At 35.5% G+C, this 18,331-nt stretch overlaps 2 protein-coding genes across 3 annotated transcripts; one reads left to right on the top strand and one right to left on the bottom strand.

The window, feature by feature from the left end:
- Positions 1-1,134: 1,134 nt before the first annotated feature.
- LOC105915450 (receptor-transporting protein 3) lies at positions 1,135-3,408 on the bottom strand. The gene is made up of 2 exons (XM_012849562.3): positions 2,615-3,408; positions 1,135-2,307 (listed from the first exon to the last, which is right to left on the bottom strand). The coding sequence occupies exons 1-2, from the start codon at positions 2,761-2,763 to the stop codon at positions 1,977-1,979; spliced, it is 480 nt and encodes a 159-aa protein (XP_012705016.2). The 5' UTR covers positions 2,764-3,408; the 3' UTR covers positions 1,135-1,976.
- An 840-nt stretch (positions 3,409-4,248) lies between these two features.
- tctex1d2 (Tctex1 domain containing 2) lies at positions 4,249-7,866 on the top strand. Of its 2 annotated transcripts, none has more exons than XM_036141089.1 (5): positions 4,249-4,421; positions 5,024-5,160; positions 5,687-5,753; positions 7,269-7,332; positions 7,413-7,866. In XM_036141089.1, the coding sequence occupies exons 1-5, from the start codon at positions 4,372-4,374 to the stop codon at positions 7,458-7,460; spliced, it is 366 nt and encodes a 121-aa protein (XP_035996982.1). In that variant the 5' UTR covers positions 4,249-4,371; the 3' UTR covers positions 7,461-7,866. The 2 variants fall into 2 exon arrangements, with proteins under 2 accessions (XP_035996982.1, XP_012705014.2); XM_012849560.3 differs by having other exon boundaries at positions 4,250-4,421; positions 5,024-5,157; positions 5,684-5,753.
- Positions 7,867-18,331: the final 10,465 nt, after the last annotated feature.

The following is an 18,331-nucleotide window of genomic DNA, read 5'->3' as shown; positions in this document are numbered from 1 at the left end:
GGTAGATCGGACAACACCGATGAAATAACAGCATCACACTGCAAAAACAGAACTAAAAATAGGTAAAAGTTTCTTGCAATTAGTGCATTTGTCTTTGATTTGAGCAGGTAAACAAGACTATCTGCCAATAGAATGAGTATTTTGAGCCCTAATATAAGACAATTAGATATAATGCACTTGAAATAAGATGATGGAGATGAGTTGTTCCTATTTTAAGTGCAAAAATCTTATGGCACTGGCAAATAATCTTATTTACCTGCTTAAATCAAGGATAAATGCACTAATTTCAAGAAAATTGTAGTTATTTTTAGTTCAGTTTTTTGCAGTGCAATGTTACCGCTTGCTTCCTCGCTGTAAGCCACCATAGTCTGAATCCAAAAAGTTGCTTCTCTGATATGTCACATCTACGAAAATCCCGCCCGGCAATCCTTATTGGCTCGTCCATTTTATGTGGTGTTGAAATTCCAGTTGGATGTGTTGACGCCGTGTGGAGCTCGGCGGAACTACATCCATCTGGCGAGAGTCAGGTTAGCAATCTACAAAACTGGAAAACAAGTGGACTTAAGTTGTTATGTTTGCATTACATGCTAATGGCTAGCATCAAGACATTTGAAAAGAAAAACGTGAACAAACTGGGAAAGGTTTCAGTGTCGTGTGACAACCCAGTCTCATTGAAAGACATGTAATTCCACCTTGATCCACAGGGGGAAACATACTATTATCACAATCTAGCTCCTTCATACGTTTCAGTCCTACATTCTAGTTGGCCTATTAATTTACATTGGCTTGCGAACAAGTCACGTGACTATCACGTTCCCCCCAGCGTAAAAACAACATGACTGCCATTGCCCATGGAAAAGTAAACTTTTAAGCAAAACAACTGTGTTAACAAGCATTTTGATAACATTTCTAGCAAGAAGTATAGATATTATTTTCCTGATCTTTGTTCAGGGAAGGTAGACAGTCTTTCAATTCATGTAAGCATTGACAAAATAAAAAGAAATTTGATTAAAGCTTGTGCCTCATTGTGCTACATTCTACTCCATAGACTATCAGATTTGTTTTCCTGTTTCAGTTAGCTTCTGTTCATTATGATTTCAATAGTTCTGTTAGATCTGTATTTTCTGCCTATACTTCTTTAGTTCAGTTGGATTTTTCCCTCATGTCTGGCCATCCTCATGTTTCCCTGTTCGATTCAGTTCTCCTTCTACCCCTGCTAGTTCATTGCCCTTCCTCTCCTGTTGAATTCCTTTACTCATCTCAGCTGTGTAACTTACTCCACCTGCTGCTCCTTTTGTCCTTCCCTGTTTATTCACTCTGGATAGCCATGCCCAGTTATCAGGTCATCCGTCAGTCCAACCCGTTCTGGTCATGTACGCCGTGTTCCTGTATTTCCTGTATGCCCTTATTATGTCAAATAAATCTCTCATTACTCACAGCTTCCTGGCTCTTGTCTGCATTTTGGTCCTAAACGCCCAAACACAAACCTGACAAGTAATTGCCTATAACTCTGCACACCTTTCGTTGACAAACACAAAAGTAGGTGTTTCATTTTTACAATCAACTAAACCTTTTATTAGCATGTTGCACAGTATGAAAACACCACAACGACAACATTATTCAATTCAATTCAATTCAATTTTATTTAAATAGCGCCAATTCATGAAACATGTCATCTCGAGGCACTTTACAAAGTCAAATTCAATCATATTATACAGATTGGTCAAAAATTACCTATATAAGGGAACCATTTGATTGCATCAAATTCACCTATCTTTGCACACAATCTTTTGCACCTTTTCTAAAATTGTTCATGCGATTTTACAACAATGCATTGAAATTATGTAAATACTTCACATCCAACACAAAAACTGGAGTGTTCAATATATAACTTCAAGTTTTATGTAAGTCCATTTGAACACCTAATTAGAGATTATTTGAATATCGATAAATGTAATCACTTTATTATGATTAGCTTATTCTCTGGTACAGAGTCCCATCTTGCATCCCTCGCAATGATTAGGCTCGTGGGGACTCTTGACATCAAGGCTTTTGGGAACTCTGTTTCTTGGTCCGAGGTTTTCCTGGTAGCACTTCATTCGTATTTTCTCCACCAGGTTCTCCATCAGGATATGAATGTTGTCAGACTCAACGATTGGCTTCACCATAGGCGCATTGTGACATTTCTTGCAGTTTTGGCGCAAGGCTCTCACCTTTACAGTGCCCTGATTATCCATGAGGCGCATGTGGAAAATCACCATGACACGGTTTGAAGGCCAACTTCTCCTACATGAGGTACAGCTGAATCTAAAAAACAAAAAACAAAACATAATGTATTTCAGGTAAAAATTTTTAAATTAATGTCATATTTTATACTTCAGAATCAAATCATATTAAGAGTGCTCATGTGAAAGGACTTGGTTAGACAAAAATTAGGCATTAATGTAATAATCTGGCAGAATGACTTTGTCAACACCTGGGCATCAATCTTGTGACACTAGAGACACATTTAACTTGCATCCAGTATGTGTAAATTTAGAAATATAAATACAAGCTCATGGAAATTCACTTTCTAGAGGAAAAAAATAATAAGCAATTGCAGTCCAGTACTGACCTTGCACTTGTTTTTCTGATGTACGTTTTCCAACATCCTGGATTCTTAGGATCAATATTTTCATCAAACTCCAAATGCCAAATGTGTCCTTTGCTATTGAGCATTTCAACATGACTCTGGAAGATTCGTGTCCATTCCTGTTGTTCCATCTTTTAAAAGCGGATGAGATGAGGCTGTTGGTTGAAGAAGAGCCTGAGGTGGAACAGCTGATGTGTAGAGTTGACAAACAGCTTGTGGCTGTGACTCAGCAGCAACCAGAGGAAGGGTGGTGGCACTAAGTAAACCGAAACTTAAGAATGTAAAACACACTTCTTTAAGTTTCTGTTATGGTTTGTTCATAATATGAAAATGAATCTGGCTGAGATGAAGAAACGAAACAGAAAGCTGACAATGCTCTGAGAAACACTGACCCCTGCTGGTGCATGCGATAACTAGATATACTAATATTTGCATAGGAATATTTTGCATGCTAGTAGTATACAATGCAAACCTTTAGCAAACACGAATGCGTTTTCCATTTTACAAATGTTTACTTACAAACATATTTTACGAATATGGATGTCTGGAAGCAATAATGCTTCATTGTGGAATTCAAAATGTGTAAATGAATGCAATGGGTTTGAAGGTTCACGAAGAGTTTAAATATATATGCCATTTCTTTATAAATGTAACATTTTTACAAAGTGATAAATGCAATAATCCTACCCTTACAAAGCTGGTGGCAATTGTATACACAAAATTGTTGGGGATGTGTTTTAGAAGAAAAAAAACCCCTCAAATTTAACCAGTTGCTTTCAGAAATACTCAAATGGAGAGGAATTGCGTGTCATTAATATCAGTATAAATTGAGCATTTTATGAAAGCTTCATAGGTTTGTTAGATCACATTAATAAACAAAAAGCTTAATAAAACAAAGGATCACAGCAGACAAGTCAAATTAAGTTGTGGAGAAATTGTCAAGTAGGTTTAGGGTAAGGATCAATTTACTGAGTACTAAACATCTCACAGAGCACGGTTTAGTCCTCTATCTGAAAATGTCTGAAATTTTAGTCACTTGATGGGCAAAGGTGGCAGTGGGACACTAAATTAGATTAGATTAGATTAGAGTATACCTTATTGTCTCCATAGGAGAAACGTGTCTTGGACTGCATGTGCTAAAAAAGATCAATCATATTCAAAGCTGTAATTCACTATAAATATTGAGTGAAGTTGAATACATAAACATGTCACGCCTTTTCATATTTTATTCCTAAAAACATGTGGAAAACCATGTCTCCTTTTCCTTCCCCCTTACATTTATGTGCAACTGTGCGTTGGTAAATCTTGTACAATCTTGACATAATTACTTTTCAAAGCCCCCCAAAACAATATTTGATTGTTATTTATTTCTGACAGAGCAATTCGACTTCATTCATCCCATGGAAGACCATCTGTTGAGATCACATTTTGAAATGTCATGTTCTGAGAGCAAGTTGGTGCTGCATGTAGAAATCAATGACCGTACAGATAATTACACAGTAAAATAAATAAACTGTAGACTTTAGGTTCTCCTTATAAGACGTAGAAGAAGGGAGCTGAATCGAAAAGCATTTGTAGAACTGCTGTTAATGCATCTTTCTTTCTTGGACGCGCTCTTATTTTGAAACCGGAAGTAGCCGTCAAATGTTGCTATAGCAACATAAATACTCCTTTAGGTTAGCTTTCGGACAAGTTAAGCTGCTATTTTTGTATTTGTGATCTTAATTTGTCAGGCAAACATGGTGGAGGGGTCAGATACGTACTTTCTACGACCTAACCACCAGCTCAAGTGAGTTTGCTGTAGCACTTGTGTGTTTTTTTTCTTTTACATCACTAAGCTTGCTAGCAAGATTTTGGCTAACGAGAGCTCGTTGAACTATAGCTAAACCATAGATGCACGCTGAATACCGTGCTGTAATCGTTTTGTTATTTAAAAATAACAATTGTACTTGGCGTGAACGCCTCGCAAAATTTAATGTTACCTTCGCACATTTGGTTGGTTCAGAAAAGGTTCATTCTTATTCTTTTCAGCCGTATTTAATGGAATAGTGATGCAGTTTTTGGGGGGTAAATAGATTTTTACACACTCTTAAGTAGGCAGGTTATCAAAAACAACGCTCACAGTTATGGAGGGCCAGGTTTTCATGCGGATTTGTTTTGATTTTAATGAAAATAACAGACTGTATGTTCAGTTTAGGTATTTTCAGTTTAGGTATTTTCAAGGTGATCAATTGTCAAACTCAATCTAAGCAATACCATTAGATTAAAAGTATGTAAGATACTTGGAGGCAAACAGATTGGTGTGGAGAACAGATGAATGTATACTCATTTGTGTCATCTGCTGAGACTAAAGTTAATTTTCTTGTATTTCTACATGATTTAATCCTTCAGATTTAAACCAGCCATCGTAAAAGGTTACATCCGTGAAATTGTGAGGGAGCGCCTGTCTGGAGTGCAGTACGACCCGGAGAATGTCCCAGAGCTGACCCTTTCACTGGCAGAGAGCGTGAAGGACAAAGTGAAGAGTTAGTGCCGCACTAATCTATCCTATGGGCTTTACCCTGCTGAACATATGCTGCCAAAAATGTTACGATCAGAAAATGTCCTACAGCATTGGCTTTGTCAGGTCAAACAGCTAGACGAGTTGCTGTTTCATTTAAATTTTCTGAACTTCAACAACGTGTGGTAATTTCTGCCGACTGCGGTGTTTAAAATGCACACACAACAAGCACAATAAACTTAAATTAAATTTAAATCAACCATGTTTTTTCTCTCTGGCGTTTCATTCATTTGGATGACAGCACAGAGCCAATAGGCGTTGATTAGATTCTAATAATAAAAATCAACATTTAGATTAGCTTCCTTTTTGTGGCTGTAGACTGTAGTCATTGAAAAGGAAAAATAATGAAAAATGGTAAACTTCCGTTTGTACAGCATATGAATCAAATATATTGCAGGCATCCACACTCTTCTCTTGCTTTGTTCTAATTTCAAGCCTGCAGTTGAGAAAGCACTAAAATGTGCCTTATTTGTTGATGTTTTTTTGCACAGATGCCGGATTTGACAGATACAAGCTTGTCGTGCAGGTGCTCATTGGGGAACAGCGAGGACAGGGAGTCAAGTGAGTTACATCTGGTACATCCTGAGCAGTTTGTAGAAAATCATGCTGTAACTTGAATATTAAAAAGAAAAGGTTAAGAAGGAATCTGATGTGAGATGTAACAGCCCTTTCTACATAAAAGCACAACACTAAACAACAATGACAGAATGTGTTTGTACAACATCTGTGTGTCATGAACTTTGAAGGCGCGTCACATTACAGGCAACGGAGCAAGAATGAGTGTGCGTCTGACATTTGGCTTTATCATAAAATAATTTTTTTTTTCAAATGTTTTTCAAAACTATGTCACTTCATTTTGGCGAAAGATTTTTCAGAGAAATGTGCACGACGTCATTTGCACCATTGAAATTGGTTTCAGAGGAACCCACACCTGGGAAGACTATCATTTTGCCTTCTGCAAAGAGCACTAAATGGAAGTAAATTACAGGGTTTATTTGTCTATAGCGTGAGTCATGAACTCTTAAGCTTAAGCAAAAGAAAATGGACCACAAACTACACCGTCTTAACAGAGTCCCCAACATTTGCACATTTTCTAAACTTTTTTCAGATTTTTACCATTTGACATATTTGAACAGAAAACATTGCCACCACAGTGAGACAAACACTTAAATACTGGTGAAAATGTTTTAGATTATGAAAATCCTAAACTAAAACCTGCCTCTAAAACAAAACGAAACCATAGATCCATCTTTCAGGAGGAAAACTATCTTGAATATTCAACCAAAGCTGCGATAGAATGGTTTAGCTCAAGTTATATTTATGAGTTATGGCGTAGTTAAGGCTCAATACCTAAATACAGTTGAGAATATCTGGCTTTAGTTTAGTTTATTACATTTTGTGAGGGATGTACAAAAACATTTATCTCACAATGACAAGAGATGCTTTGAACCAGAGCTAGCTAATGCTGCTTTCCATCTGCAGTCCCTGGGCAACTGAAATAAAATGAATTAATAAAATTCCCAAATCTATCTATCTAGACCTGTAGAGGTCCGTCTTACAGCACATCTGAAGAAACTCTGTTGTTGTACAACAGTGTGATGAAGAGGATGCTCAGGGTTATCCATAATGTTCTTCATTAAATGAAAAATCCTTCTTTTCAAAGTCATTTCTAAAGGTTCTAAACGAGGTTCTGGACGGAGCTTGAGCTATTTCACGTACTAAAATGGAGTAAAGTTTCAGTCTCTAAGAGCTGGTAAGCGAGATAGTTTAAAGAAGTAAGAGCTGTATGTAACGTGAGCGAAATGTAATTCTACAAAGTAACGACTCAGTTATGGCGCGGCACATAGGAAATCTTTCTAAAGTGTTAGCAACTCAGTTTAGCATCAGGTCAGAATTTCTAACGGTGTTTGAACAAACTCACCTTTTCTCTCCATATCTCTGTCATGTTGATTGTTCTTTTCAAATAGGATTATGGGTGGACACAAAATATTGTAACTAACCTGAAAATAGTTTTTGTCAGATGTTAAAATTGTTGTTTAAGTATTCATTGCACATCCATGATCTATTATTTTCCAGGATGTCTTCCAGGTGTTTGTGGGATGCTGACACAGACAACTACGCAGAAGATGTCTTCATGAACGTAAGCAGACACTAAGAACAGGAAGTGATTTCTTTAAATGTGTTTCATTTTCTCTAAATCGCCGTGTTTTCATCCCATAGGACAGCTTGTTCTGTGTGGTGGCAGTTTTTGGAAGCTACTACTATTGAAGATGCGGATTCACAGCGGATTCTTTGTGAGATGAATAGTTGTGAGACGGCACGCTGTCAGCACGTCAGCTGGAGTGCGGAAATGTGTAATTTCTGCAGAGATAAATTGTCACTTGGCCTGAATAAGACCTTTGCTAACATAGTGATTATATAATGAATGATCTGACTGTAATTTCCTGACTTGAAAAGATAGTTATTAATGACTGAGGCTGCTTGTACAGCTAATTCTGTGTTTTCCCTAATCACTAAAAATCTTCCAATCTCAGCTTTGAAAGCGTGATGTCAAGGTGAGGGCAATGTCTTTTGTGATATTTTGTGTTTACTGGACACAATAGCTGGATGAAGGAATGTTTTTATCATTTTATTTAAAAAAGAAAGCTCAATAAAAGTTAAATATCTTCACCAACACAGGTTGTAGTCTATCCTCTTATTGCAACCTGTGGTCTGCAGGAATGTTTGTTTGTAAATTATTATTATTCATGCATAGAAAAACAGTGTAAAGTAACTAAACGTCTGCATTTTAATGGGTATTTAGACTTAACTAAGATGTTGAATTGTCACAGAATTTACAGTACAGGTCAGTATTTTTTGGTGCTGTCAGCATCAAGACAGAAATAGTTAATGTTCATCACCTTTTAAAATTCATTACTTTTTACCAAATACTTTATACTGCATTGTCCAAACTATGGTACTTCTTCTCAGTTATATTTTGGCTTAAGTTTTTTGTAAATATTCATTGTCGGCCATGACTGTGTTATCTTTCCTTATAGAACGGCCGTGTAGCTGTTCTGAATTTGAAATGTTGCCGAAAACACAATATCCATGCCCCTCTTATATCTGAAAAACAATTGCTGTAAAATATTGTTAAAATATTGAGTTGCCATGATTATAACTACGTTGTAATAATGAAAGTTATATTTGTTTGATGTTCAATTATCAAATGTTATCAGATCTCAATAAACTCTTGAACATTTCATTTAAAAGGGATAATTTTCCTTTTTCTAGACCCACTATCATGACAGAAGTCATTACATGTAAGCTTGATTTACAAAATAAAAAAAAGTCGATAGTAAAAAAACAATACTGTATACTTGCATGCTAGTGAAAAAGGAGACAAAGCAAAAAAGATGGGGTTTCTATTTTTTCATGAAAGTAAAGAAGTTGTTCATGTAAAATGACCTATACCCGATATGATACTTGAAATGTCTCAGTGGTTTCATACTTCTTTCTAAAATATGCAAATGAAACAGAACAGGATTTTTCTTTTCTTATTGCTGACCTTTTGATGTGCTCGTGGCCACATAAACCTCATACACTGCAGATAGTTGCTTTTTAATTGAGTGGCAGTCCAACATCCACACCCCACCTTCCCATAAAAAAATCCATAAAAACTGAAGGTTTGCTTTTTATGTGGAAACTAAAAAATACTCTACTATAATGATTTGTTCAAATGATGTAATGTGCTTTTTCTTGTCGATCCCAGTGGAGGCTGGCTGAATGCTTAGCAAACCTGAGGTTTTAAATTTGCCTTGATGGTTAAAAGTTGTAAAAATCAGACTCACAGACTTCCTTTTATTCCTCGTCTTTATCTCTGTACAGTCTGTTATCTCTTGGCTATGAGATTGATTTGGAACCGGTGTTTGTCACTGATACATTTTCTGCTGACGTAAAGATCTATGGCTTCTGGCCATAGTGCAATAGTCCAGTTGTTCTGGAAAAGAGGACGAGCTCTACCTTTTGTTGCAGCCCTAAACAATTTAGTTTTTTAATCCAACATCGTAGCAGGATACATTTTTTTTCCTTAATCTTGTCCTGTGCTGACACTACCACCAGGTTTCAGAACATAATATTTTTTCAGCGCAATCAGCATCATTTAAACAGTAGTTTTCTATGGGTAATTTCTATAAATGCATGTATACTTTAAATACATGCATAATCCCCCATTTAAACGTGAACAAACTGCATCAGTGCAGAGAGATCCTGCTTTCTTGGTCAAGCCATTGTAAGAGCAGATCTGCCTCGGCACCTAGTTTCAGAATTAGAAGAACCTGCAAGTAGTTTTGCGATTATCCTCCTGGGATATGTTTGTTCTGTAATTTTGTCAGGTCATTGACATGTTGCATGAGCAGTTTAGCCCGTTTTAGGCTGACATGGAGTCTCAGTATTTGATTTCAGGAATTCAGATATTCTAAATTTGTATGGTAGCCTTTGTGTTATGTAATTTCTTGATGTCTTAACTATTCCTTACTGGCATTCTTTCAGTCTATTTTTCACATGTTTTGTTGTAATATTCACATGTTCCCTCCGTGGTGTAGCGGTTTAAGATTTTGACTTTAAGTCAGGGGACCCAGGTTCAAATGCTGGTTTTGTTCAGGAAGGGCTTCCAGGGTAAAAACTCCGAAATCTGTGTTCAAGTTGTACTGACTTGTTGTGGTGACCCCTGAATAAGGGCACAGCTAAAAGGACTCTCTCTTTTTATAGTATTAATTTCTTTTTTTTTTCTAAAGAGCAGCTGGATTTAGGTTGTGTGTTACTGATTTAACACAAATAAACTTGCTTTGTGTCTGTTCAACAATGGTTTTCCTCGTGTGTTTGCTCAGATGCAGCTCTTCAAAACTTTTGTTGCTTCGTTCTTTGATGGCAGATGTTTTTCCTTTTTTAAAATGTTTAAACCACCCTTGTTCAGTGTTCCTCGAACTGTGCTGCCCTGAACATCAACATTTAAAGCTGTAACTGAGACTTGTAGACTGTGAGGTTATTTGCAATCTTTCAGCTGCATTATGGGCCCTTAACTCTCAATGAACTATATCCTTTGCCATCGCTCTAGAAAACTACGTCTTAAACGTTTTCTGCTTGTGAGTAATCCTTGTTATTGCTGAAAGATGGCTTTCACCTTATAGATTGTACCCTATAAAATCACCTTATTGCCATCTGTAATAACTCAGTTATTGCAGATGGGATTTTAGCACACATCTGAGGACTATAGAGCAGCCAGATTGTAGTTTTCATAGAGGTTCTCCTACCTACTGCACATCACACAGTGAGAGGCGGTTATTTCGTAGAACCAAGGTTTTTATGAACTTTCCTAAAGTTCTGTGAGAGCTTTAAGTCCTTATGTTTCGCACACAGTACCAGCAGTTTTTGCTCAATTTGTGTTGCATGTCTTGGGCTCTTGTTCATTAGGACAAGATTAAGATTTTGTTATGTTGTGATTATAAATATATATATATATATATATATATATATATATATATATATATATATATATATATATATATATATATATATATATATATATATATATAAAATTACATAGTGGATCAGGGATTACAGCACATTTTATTTCATGTGACTGGACCATCTTTAATCTGTTTTGGGAAAGGAAGTACAAACCAGACGTGGAATGCATGTTGTATACAGAGCAGGCTTGAGGTATTTACAAACTTAGTAATTGGCAGCTTATGGTTCCTTTCAGGTCTGGGAGGGGCCACAATAGATTAAAATCTTTATGTTTTGCACATGTACAGTTAAGCACCAAATTATTTATTACCCCGGCAGATCCATGTTGAAAGTATGCTTGTATTAAAAAGTTTTTAAAATTGACTCTCCTTTTACTTTAATATTTTTGAGAGATGAGTACGGTGGCCAGGAAGTGTAATCCAACAATACAAAATCTGAAACAAATTGGTTTTCACTTCCCGGCCGCCGTAGATGAGTGATACTTTAAAGTTTTTTAATGATAATGAGTTTGGTAACTCGTCTAAGGATAATGGAAATCCAAAATTAATTTTCGAAGAAGACGTATGGGAAATAAGCCAATTAAGGCAGTCTATAATTATCCAACCACACTTTTTCCTTCCACTTAACCTCTTATTAATGTGTTTGCATACATCACTCTGTGGACTGCCTGCATCTTTAGCAATTACCTTTTATAGCATACCTTGTTTGCTGGATACCGGCTCAATCAGCAGTTTTTTCAAGGATTAGGTCAAAAAATAAAATGCATGTAAATGTTCTTTTATGGTTCAGTGAAACAAAATTGATGTTCTCCGTTGGTAAAAGCCATGACAATCACGATTAACATAAATACCTGCTTAGAATGTAATATGAGAGGCAAGAATTATTCCAGTATTACTGCGGGCCAGAAAATGGAGAAGTACTCGTGGTTTCTTCCCCAGGGGTCTGTCCTCTAAATCAAAGTCTGTTTCATTAACATGACTACAGCTACTATGGAGGTTAAATATTGAAAAAAAAAAAAAAACCTCAATATACATCATAAATAGATAACTGGTGTAATAGCTAAATTCATTCATTCACTTTATTCATTTATGTTTTTATGTAGCCCTTTACAACAGCCACCCAGACACCCAAAGTGCTTTATAATGAACTCATAAAACTCACAATAATAATAAAAAAAACAGGAATAAAAACCAATAAAAATATAAAAGAATAATGAAAGTTAAAAATGTGGAATAAAATCACATGTTGCTACTGGGTATTAACAGCCTTCCTGATTAAAAGGGTGATGTTGTAAATTAATTTAATTGCTGCCTCCTTTTACTCACCTGTAGCCTACATACACGGTGTTGAATGCTGAATGTATCACATCCCCAAAAAAAAGGAAACAACGGTCCGACTGACCAACCGGCTACCCACAAAGCCAGCCAAACAAGCTAGCTAGCAAGCGAAAAACACAGAACAAAATGTCAAACTAGTACAATATAAAAGAGTTTAAATGTTGCGGTCGTAGCATAAAGAAATTCTGCACAATATCATGTACTTGGAGCAAGCTTTTCTTTTCTTTCAGCTGACTGCTGACATTTATTATACAATGAATCATCATGGTGAGTGAGTCCAGCGGCTAAAGGGTTGCCAACTCTCTTTTGCGAATTTGTTTAGGAAACAGTGTGTCCTGAATTAAATAACAAGTAGCATTCAGATATTTGTGTTTTTGTAATTATGCATGTAATCACACATCTTTGCATGACTTCAGAATCGCAGCCCCCCTGCAGGAGATCTAACAGCTTTTGAGACTGAAGTGTACCGAGACAGAAGAGGTGAGCCGAGGAAGTGATGAAACTTCCTGTGTCAATTAGGCAAATGACCCTATGTGCTGATTGCATGCACACACCGACAGAAGAGGCATGTTTCTTGTTTTAAAAGGACAGCTGACTTCTAAATGGGTAATATACTGTATATATATATATATATATATATATATATATATATATATATATATATTTATATATATATATACATATATATATATATATATATATATATATATATATATATATATATATAGAGAGAGAGAGAGAGAGAGAGAGAGAGATAGATAGATAGATAGATAGATAGATAGATAGATAGATAGATAGATAGATAGATAGATAAATAGATACAAAAAAACTATACAAGTGTGAGGAGAGTGATTAAGAAAGGTTTTGGACAAAACATTCGTTTGCAGAACATTTTTAAGTGCTGCCTGCTTATTCATTTTAGAGCTAAATGCATTAGGAGACCCTGGGTTGCAGTAAATGTCTTTGTCCACATTTCTGTGGTGCCGCCATAGTAAGGAGAAAAGAACACCCATGAAAACGGCTCAGTGAAGTGAGGTGTAATAAATGCTGGGTCAATACTCTAGACCCAGATAAAGGAGCTGATATGAGGGGAGATGTTAAAGCTAAGAAGTGGAAATGAAGTCAAAGGTCTGTTCTGTGAAATGCCTTTTTTATATGGAAAAAAAATCAGAAATGTAATAACTATGTCAAAGGTTTTCATGGTTGCATCCAAAAATAAAAGCGAAATACTGCAACTGAAAATGTATCCATTTTTAGAATCCAATAGCCTATTCATATTTTTAGTAAACAAATAAAACAAAACATTTCCTATTAAAGCAGTCTAAATTATTCAACCAATAAACAAATAGACGTGGAAGAAGTCAATTGATGAGGAAACATATCACAATCAAAATTGCAAAATTGCAAAAAAACATTGAAATAATAAACACAGTTCTACAAACCCACAGACCATTATGATGTAACATTAATGGATTCTTTCAGCAGTCGGTAAAAAAGGGGGAAAACAGATCTCTCAAATGTATTTTTAATTACTAAATTCTTTCTGAACCTCTTTGTGCAGTCTCACAAACAACTTTTTGGATTTCAGGCTGAGGGTTTGGATGTATTTTCTTGCCAATACATGATTGCACATGCTGACATTTTGATGTTTTTTCACTTGGGTCTGTTATCATGGCAACGACTCCCTCCATTATACTCTGCTCTCCCTTCCTATTTTAAGCTTTTTGGGGGCAATATTATGGTGTGCTTAGGACTACAGATACACCTGAAAAGTACTTTGAAAATCCGATTTGCAGGCATAAATAGAAAGATGCTTTTCTCGGTATAAAGCATTTTTTCTAAACATATAGACTAAAGGCAGTGATCATATTACACTAAAGCATTACTAGCCAGATCAAAGCACAAAGTTGGGCAACTTTTAAATCTGAAAGGCTTTACTTCTATGAGACGCTCGTTATGTTCATGTAACAGATGAAGAAAGTAAACAACCAATGCCACTGTCATTTCTGGTTCTATTTTATAAGCATATGTTACATAATAACCAAACTCGAAATCATTCGTTGTGGAATACAGAGCTACAAGATACCCCCAGCAAATATTTTATTTATTTCTACTTGAAGAATATTTTCATAAAAAAATGAATGTTATTTTGAGCAATGATTCATCTTTTCTGCTGCTACTGAAAACCAAAATAATTAAGTTTTTAGTAGCAGTAGGCTGCATGGATCTGGACATTAGAGCATGCATGTGTAAGGTAGAAATTAAGAGGAAGTTTCAGTTTTGCTTTACTTTAGCCTTTTTTATGAGCCTATAACAGTTGCTATGCAATTCAATTATTACCTTACAGAGATGGTAACATTTCTTATTCTGTCCCATTTACTATCCTATTGCATTCACTGACTTGCAAAGTACAAGTTGGTGAACACAACCTATTTTTTTTCTCTCTCTTAAGTACCAAACTGGGGAAATGCTAAATGTTCAATGGACGCACATGTCACCTGTAATGTAAAATGCTATCTTATTGAAAAACAAACAAAGATTGTATTTTGATTTCCTTTTTGCCAGGGCTGTATAGAAACAACACTGTTTGAACTCGCCAGCACACAATCACAAGGTTCATGTAGCCCTCAATAGTTTCAAACATCTCAGCGCTGTCAGTCAGGTAGAGCGGCTGCTGGCTGAACAGAACGTAACAAACTATTGAGCAGTAGTGTGCATTGATTACTTTACTGACTCTGCATTTTAACAAAGCATCATATTAGGAGTAGCAGGGACATTTATCAGTTCTAAATATTAGAAACAAGATTGCACACACAACGTAGAATACATTTGGGCTACATATCATGTCTATTAATGTTTGTTCATGCAACCAGAATCAGCTTGTCTACAGTGGTTTATAATAGTGTTATTAACGTAAAGAAAACCAAACAGGAGTAATATTACCAATTTAAATAAAGCTTTCAGGTATTCTCGGCATGCTATACCTTGTCCTCCTATACACTTAAAGATGACCGCGGTTAAGAGCTCTGCTTCAGCTTATCTTCAGGTCTACATCTTTTAACAAATTATGCAATATTAATATTTTCAGGCTCTGTCTCTCTGCCTTGTATCAGATGGAAAATGAGCTGAATTGCAGAGGTGAAGTTTTAAATGACTTGGATGACAATATTGGGCTGTAGTTGCTTTGACTGATGACCCGAGATGAAGTCTTCTTTTCTGTAGAAGACACAATTATTCAGAATTCAGCTGCTCGCTTTATTACCAAAACCATTTTCATCATATTACCCCAGTCCTACAGCAGCTCCACTGGCCCCCTTATGAATTTAGAGTTCAATTAAGAATTCTTCTCCACACATTCAAGGCCATCCACAACCTCAACCCTTTCTGATCTCCTTTTTATCACTACTCCTTCCCGCACCCATATATATCTCCCTCTTCCATTCACTTTATTATTCCTCCTTCCCCTCAGCACCATGGCAAGCAGAGCTTTCTCCCGCTCTGCTCCTAACTCTGGAACTCTCTCCTTCCCAGAGGTGTCAAAAGTATTCACATGTATTACTTAAGTAGAAGTTTAGATGCTAGAGTTTAAAAGTACTTCTGTAGAAGTAGTAGTATCAACTCAAACCTTTTACTTAAGAAAAAGTATAAAAGTACCAACGTCAAAACTACTGAAAGTATTAAACCAAAAGTAATTTAAGTAAAAAAAATGCGTCTAAGGTCAAAAGCTTAGACATCCCGCACCCCATTGACTATGTCTAAAGGCTATCATTACTATAATATCATATAGTTAGATATTAGATGTTAAAAATATTTGGGATTGGCTGTTTCACCCACATATGTGTCCTTTGAGAATGAACCGTTTAGTGCAATGAAAATATATTAAAGGTCCATATAGGAGCAATACTGAGCATCAACGTGAGTTTCATGGAGCAGAATATGTGATGTCTGGTTCCCTATAAGTATTGCTGCAAAAAGTCAAACTTCAGAGACATATTATCAATAACTTTTTACGTGTTATTATTGGATTGTAAATGAACATCCAAGCGTAGCTATAGGAATGGATGAGACAATGCCGACGACTGTCCACTGTGGTTCTACGCTCTTTCAGGAGGAGTGAATGCTGCTTGTCAAGACTTGATCTGCAGGGTTTCTTTTTGACCAATTTCTCTGTATGATTTGATTTGAATTTGACTTTGTAACGTGCCTTGAGATGACGTGTGTTGTGAATTGGTGCTATATAAATAAAATTTAATTGAACTGAATTAATATAACAAAACTGGACATGAAAATGAGTGCATTACCCTTTTAGAACAATTACCCATGTTTGGCTGTCTGTATACAGTAGACAGTGTTGTCAAAATGAATGATCAATTGAAGCAGTTAATTAAAAAAATAAAAAGTAAACTAACTAATAATCCTAAAAATGTTATGTTTATCTAAGTTTTGTTTGTCTTAAGTTTTTGTTTTGTTGTTTGCCAAACAGCTTGGTGTAGTACTGCCTCCAACCACCATCAAAATCATTCTGGTTGGGTAGCACTATTTATCTGATTATTAGTATTATTTATTTGTTTATTTATTTGTTTATTTATTTGACAAGCCAGAGCAAATTCAAGCTCAAATGAAATAGAAGTAATGAGACTATGTTTCAAATGTACTGAGTAGAAAGTACATTTAATTGCATGAAAATGTAATGAGTAGAAGTAAAAAGTAGTTTAAAAAATGTCTCCAATAAAGTATAAACAACCAAAATTGCTACTTAAGTAAGGTAGCAAAGTTTTTAGTTACTTGTCTTAGTTACTTGATATCTCTGCTCCCTCCAGACATTTGCAATACTGACAGCTTTTCTAAACTCAAGTCTAAACTCAAACACATCAATTGAAAAATACCTACTCACTGTAATTGCCTGTTGATTGTAACTTTTTAATGTGTTGTTTTTGTCATGATTTATTGTTGACTCCCTGTTGGATTTGTACAGTGAATTACAAAATGTATTATTACTATTATTATTATTATTATTATTATTATTATTATTATTATTATTATTATTATTATTATTATTATTATTATTATTATATATTTTGTTTTTCATGTGAACTGAGTAGGCTACATTTATTTATAACCCAGTTGATCGTGCATTTAGCCTGACAACTATTGCAAAACAGTAATTAATTGATTAAAACGGTTTCTGCTTAAAACCATAGTAGATGACAAAATAAGTGTCAATTGTGCAAAAAACAAAACAAAAAAACCCAAACAAAAACATTGTACAATACTATGTAACGTGAAACTATTTTTATTACCATTTAGTCATTACATACCAACAAAACTGTATCTAAAGGAAAGGTGGACAATGTGTTGAAGTTAGGGGTTAATCGTTGGCATCATTGACAGCAACTTCTTTTTGTTATCGACCACCACATCAGCTGACCTGAAAACAACAGGTCAGAGCAACTCAGGGGCCTCAGAAACAATTATTATCACAGCTCCAGTCATATTAAAAAAAATGGTAAAATGTATTGCTTTAAAGGAATTAATATGAAAATTAAAAATATTAATTGGGATGTTGAAGGTGGTACAAGAGAAAGGGTAAAATTTTGAGTATAATTGTACATTTCACTATATATTTGGTTTTATACAAAATTTTACATATATAAAAATCTACATTTAATAAACCCTTCTTGGGTTGATTGGCGTACCATAGTTGGCTGTGCTGCATTTGGATGCACCAGTCTGTCTGAGAAACGGCTTCCCTGAAAGAAGAATAAAACGGATGGCTCATTTCAGCAGGAGCAACCTCATCAAAGAGAAAATGAAAACAAAACAAAGAAAAATCAAAGAGCAACCACTACTTTGATTTGAATTTAATTTTTACAGCCTCCACATCACACAATCATCACTCAATCAGTTTCTGCTTCTGTCGCATCTTACCACTCATCCATTCTTCTGAAAACATGAAGAGGAACATGAATACAATGGTACCAGTGTTACCTGTAAAAGTTTTTTTTGTTCGTTCTGCAGTTCTTGATGCTATTGATGCTGATATATTATTGTCCATAATTCTTAATTTCTTGCTCTTTCTTGAGATAGAGTTTCTAATCTCCACTTGACCGCATGATTACAAATGCTTACCCCAACGTGATTTTGTCACATGCACTGTGGCATGCTTGACCGATACGTACAGCACGCACCTACATTAGTATAATCTCATCTGGATAGTGCTATGCTTTCTATGGTAGCAATATATTGCAAATTGTCTTGCTAACAGTGAGTTCAAGGCCAAGAAAGTAGATAACA

This window comes from Fundulus heteroclitus, chromosome 9 (genome assembly GCF_011125445.2).
Source record: "Fundulus heteroclitus isolate FHET01 chromosome 9, MU-UCD_Fhet_4.1, whole genome shotgun sequence".
Classification (NCBI taxonomy): Eukaryota; Metazoa; Chordata; class Actinopteri; order Cyprinodontiformes; family Fundulidae; genus Fundulus; species Fundulus heteroclitus.
This window is presented reverse-complemented; position numbering and strand designations above follow the sequence as displayed.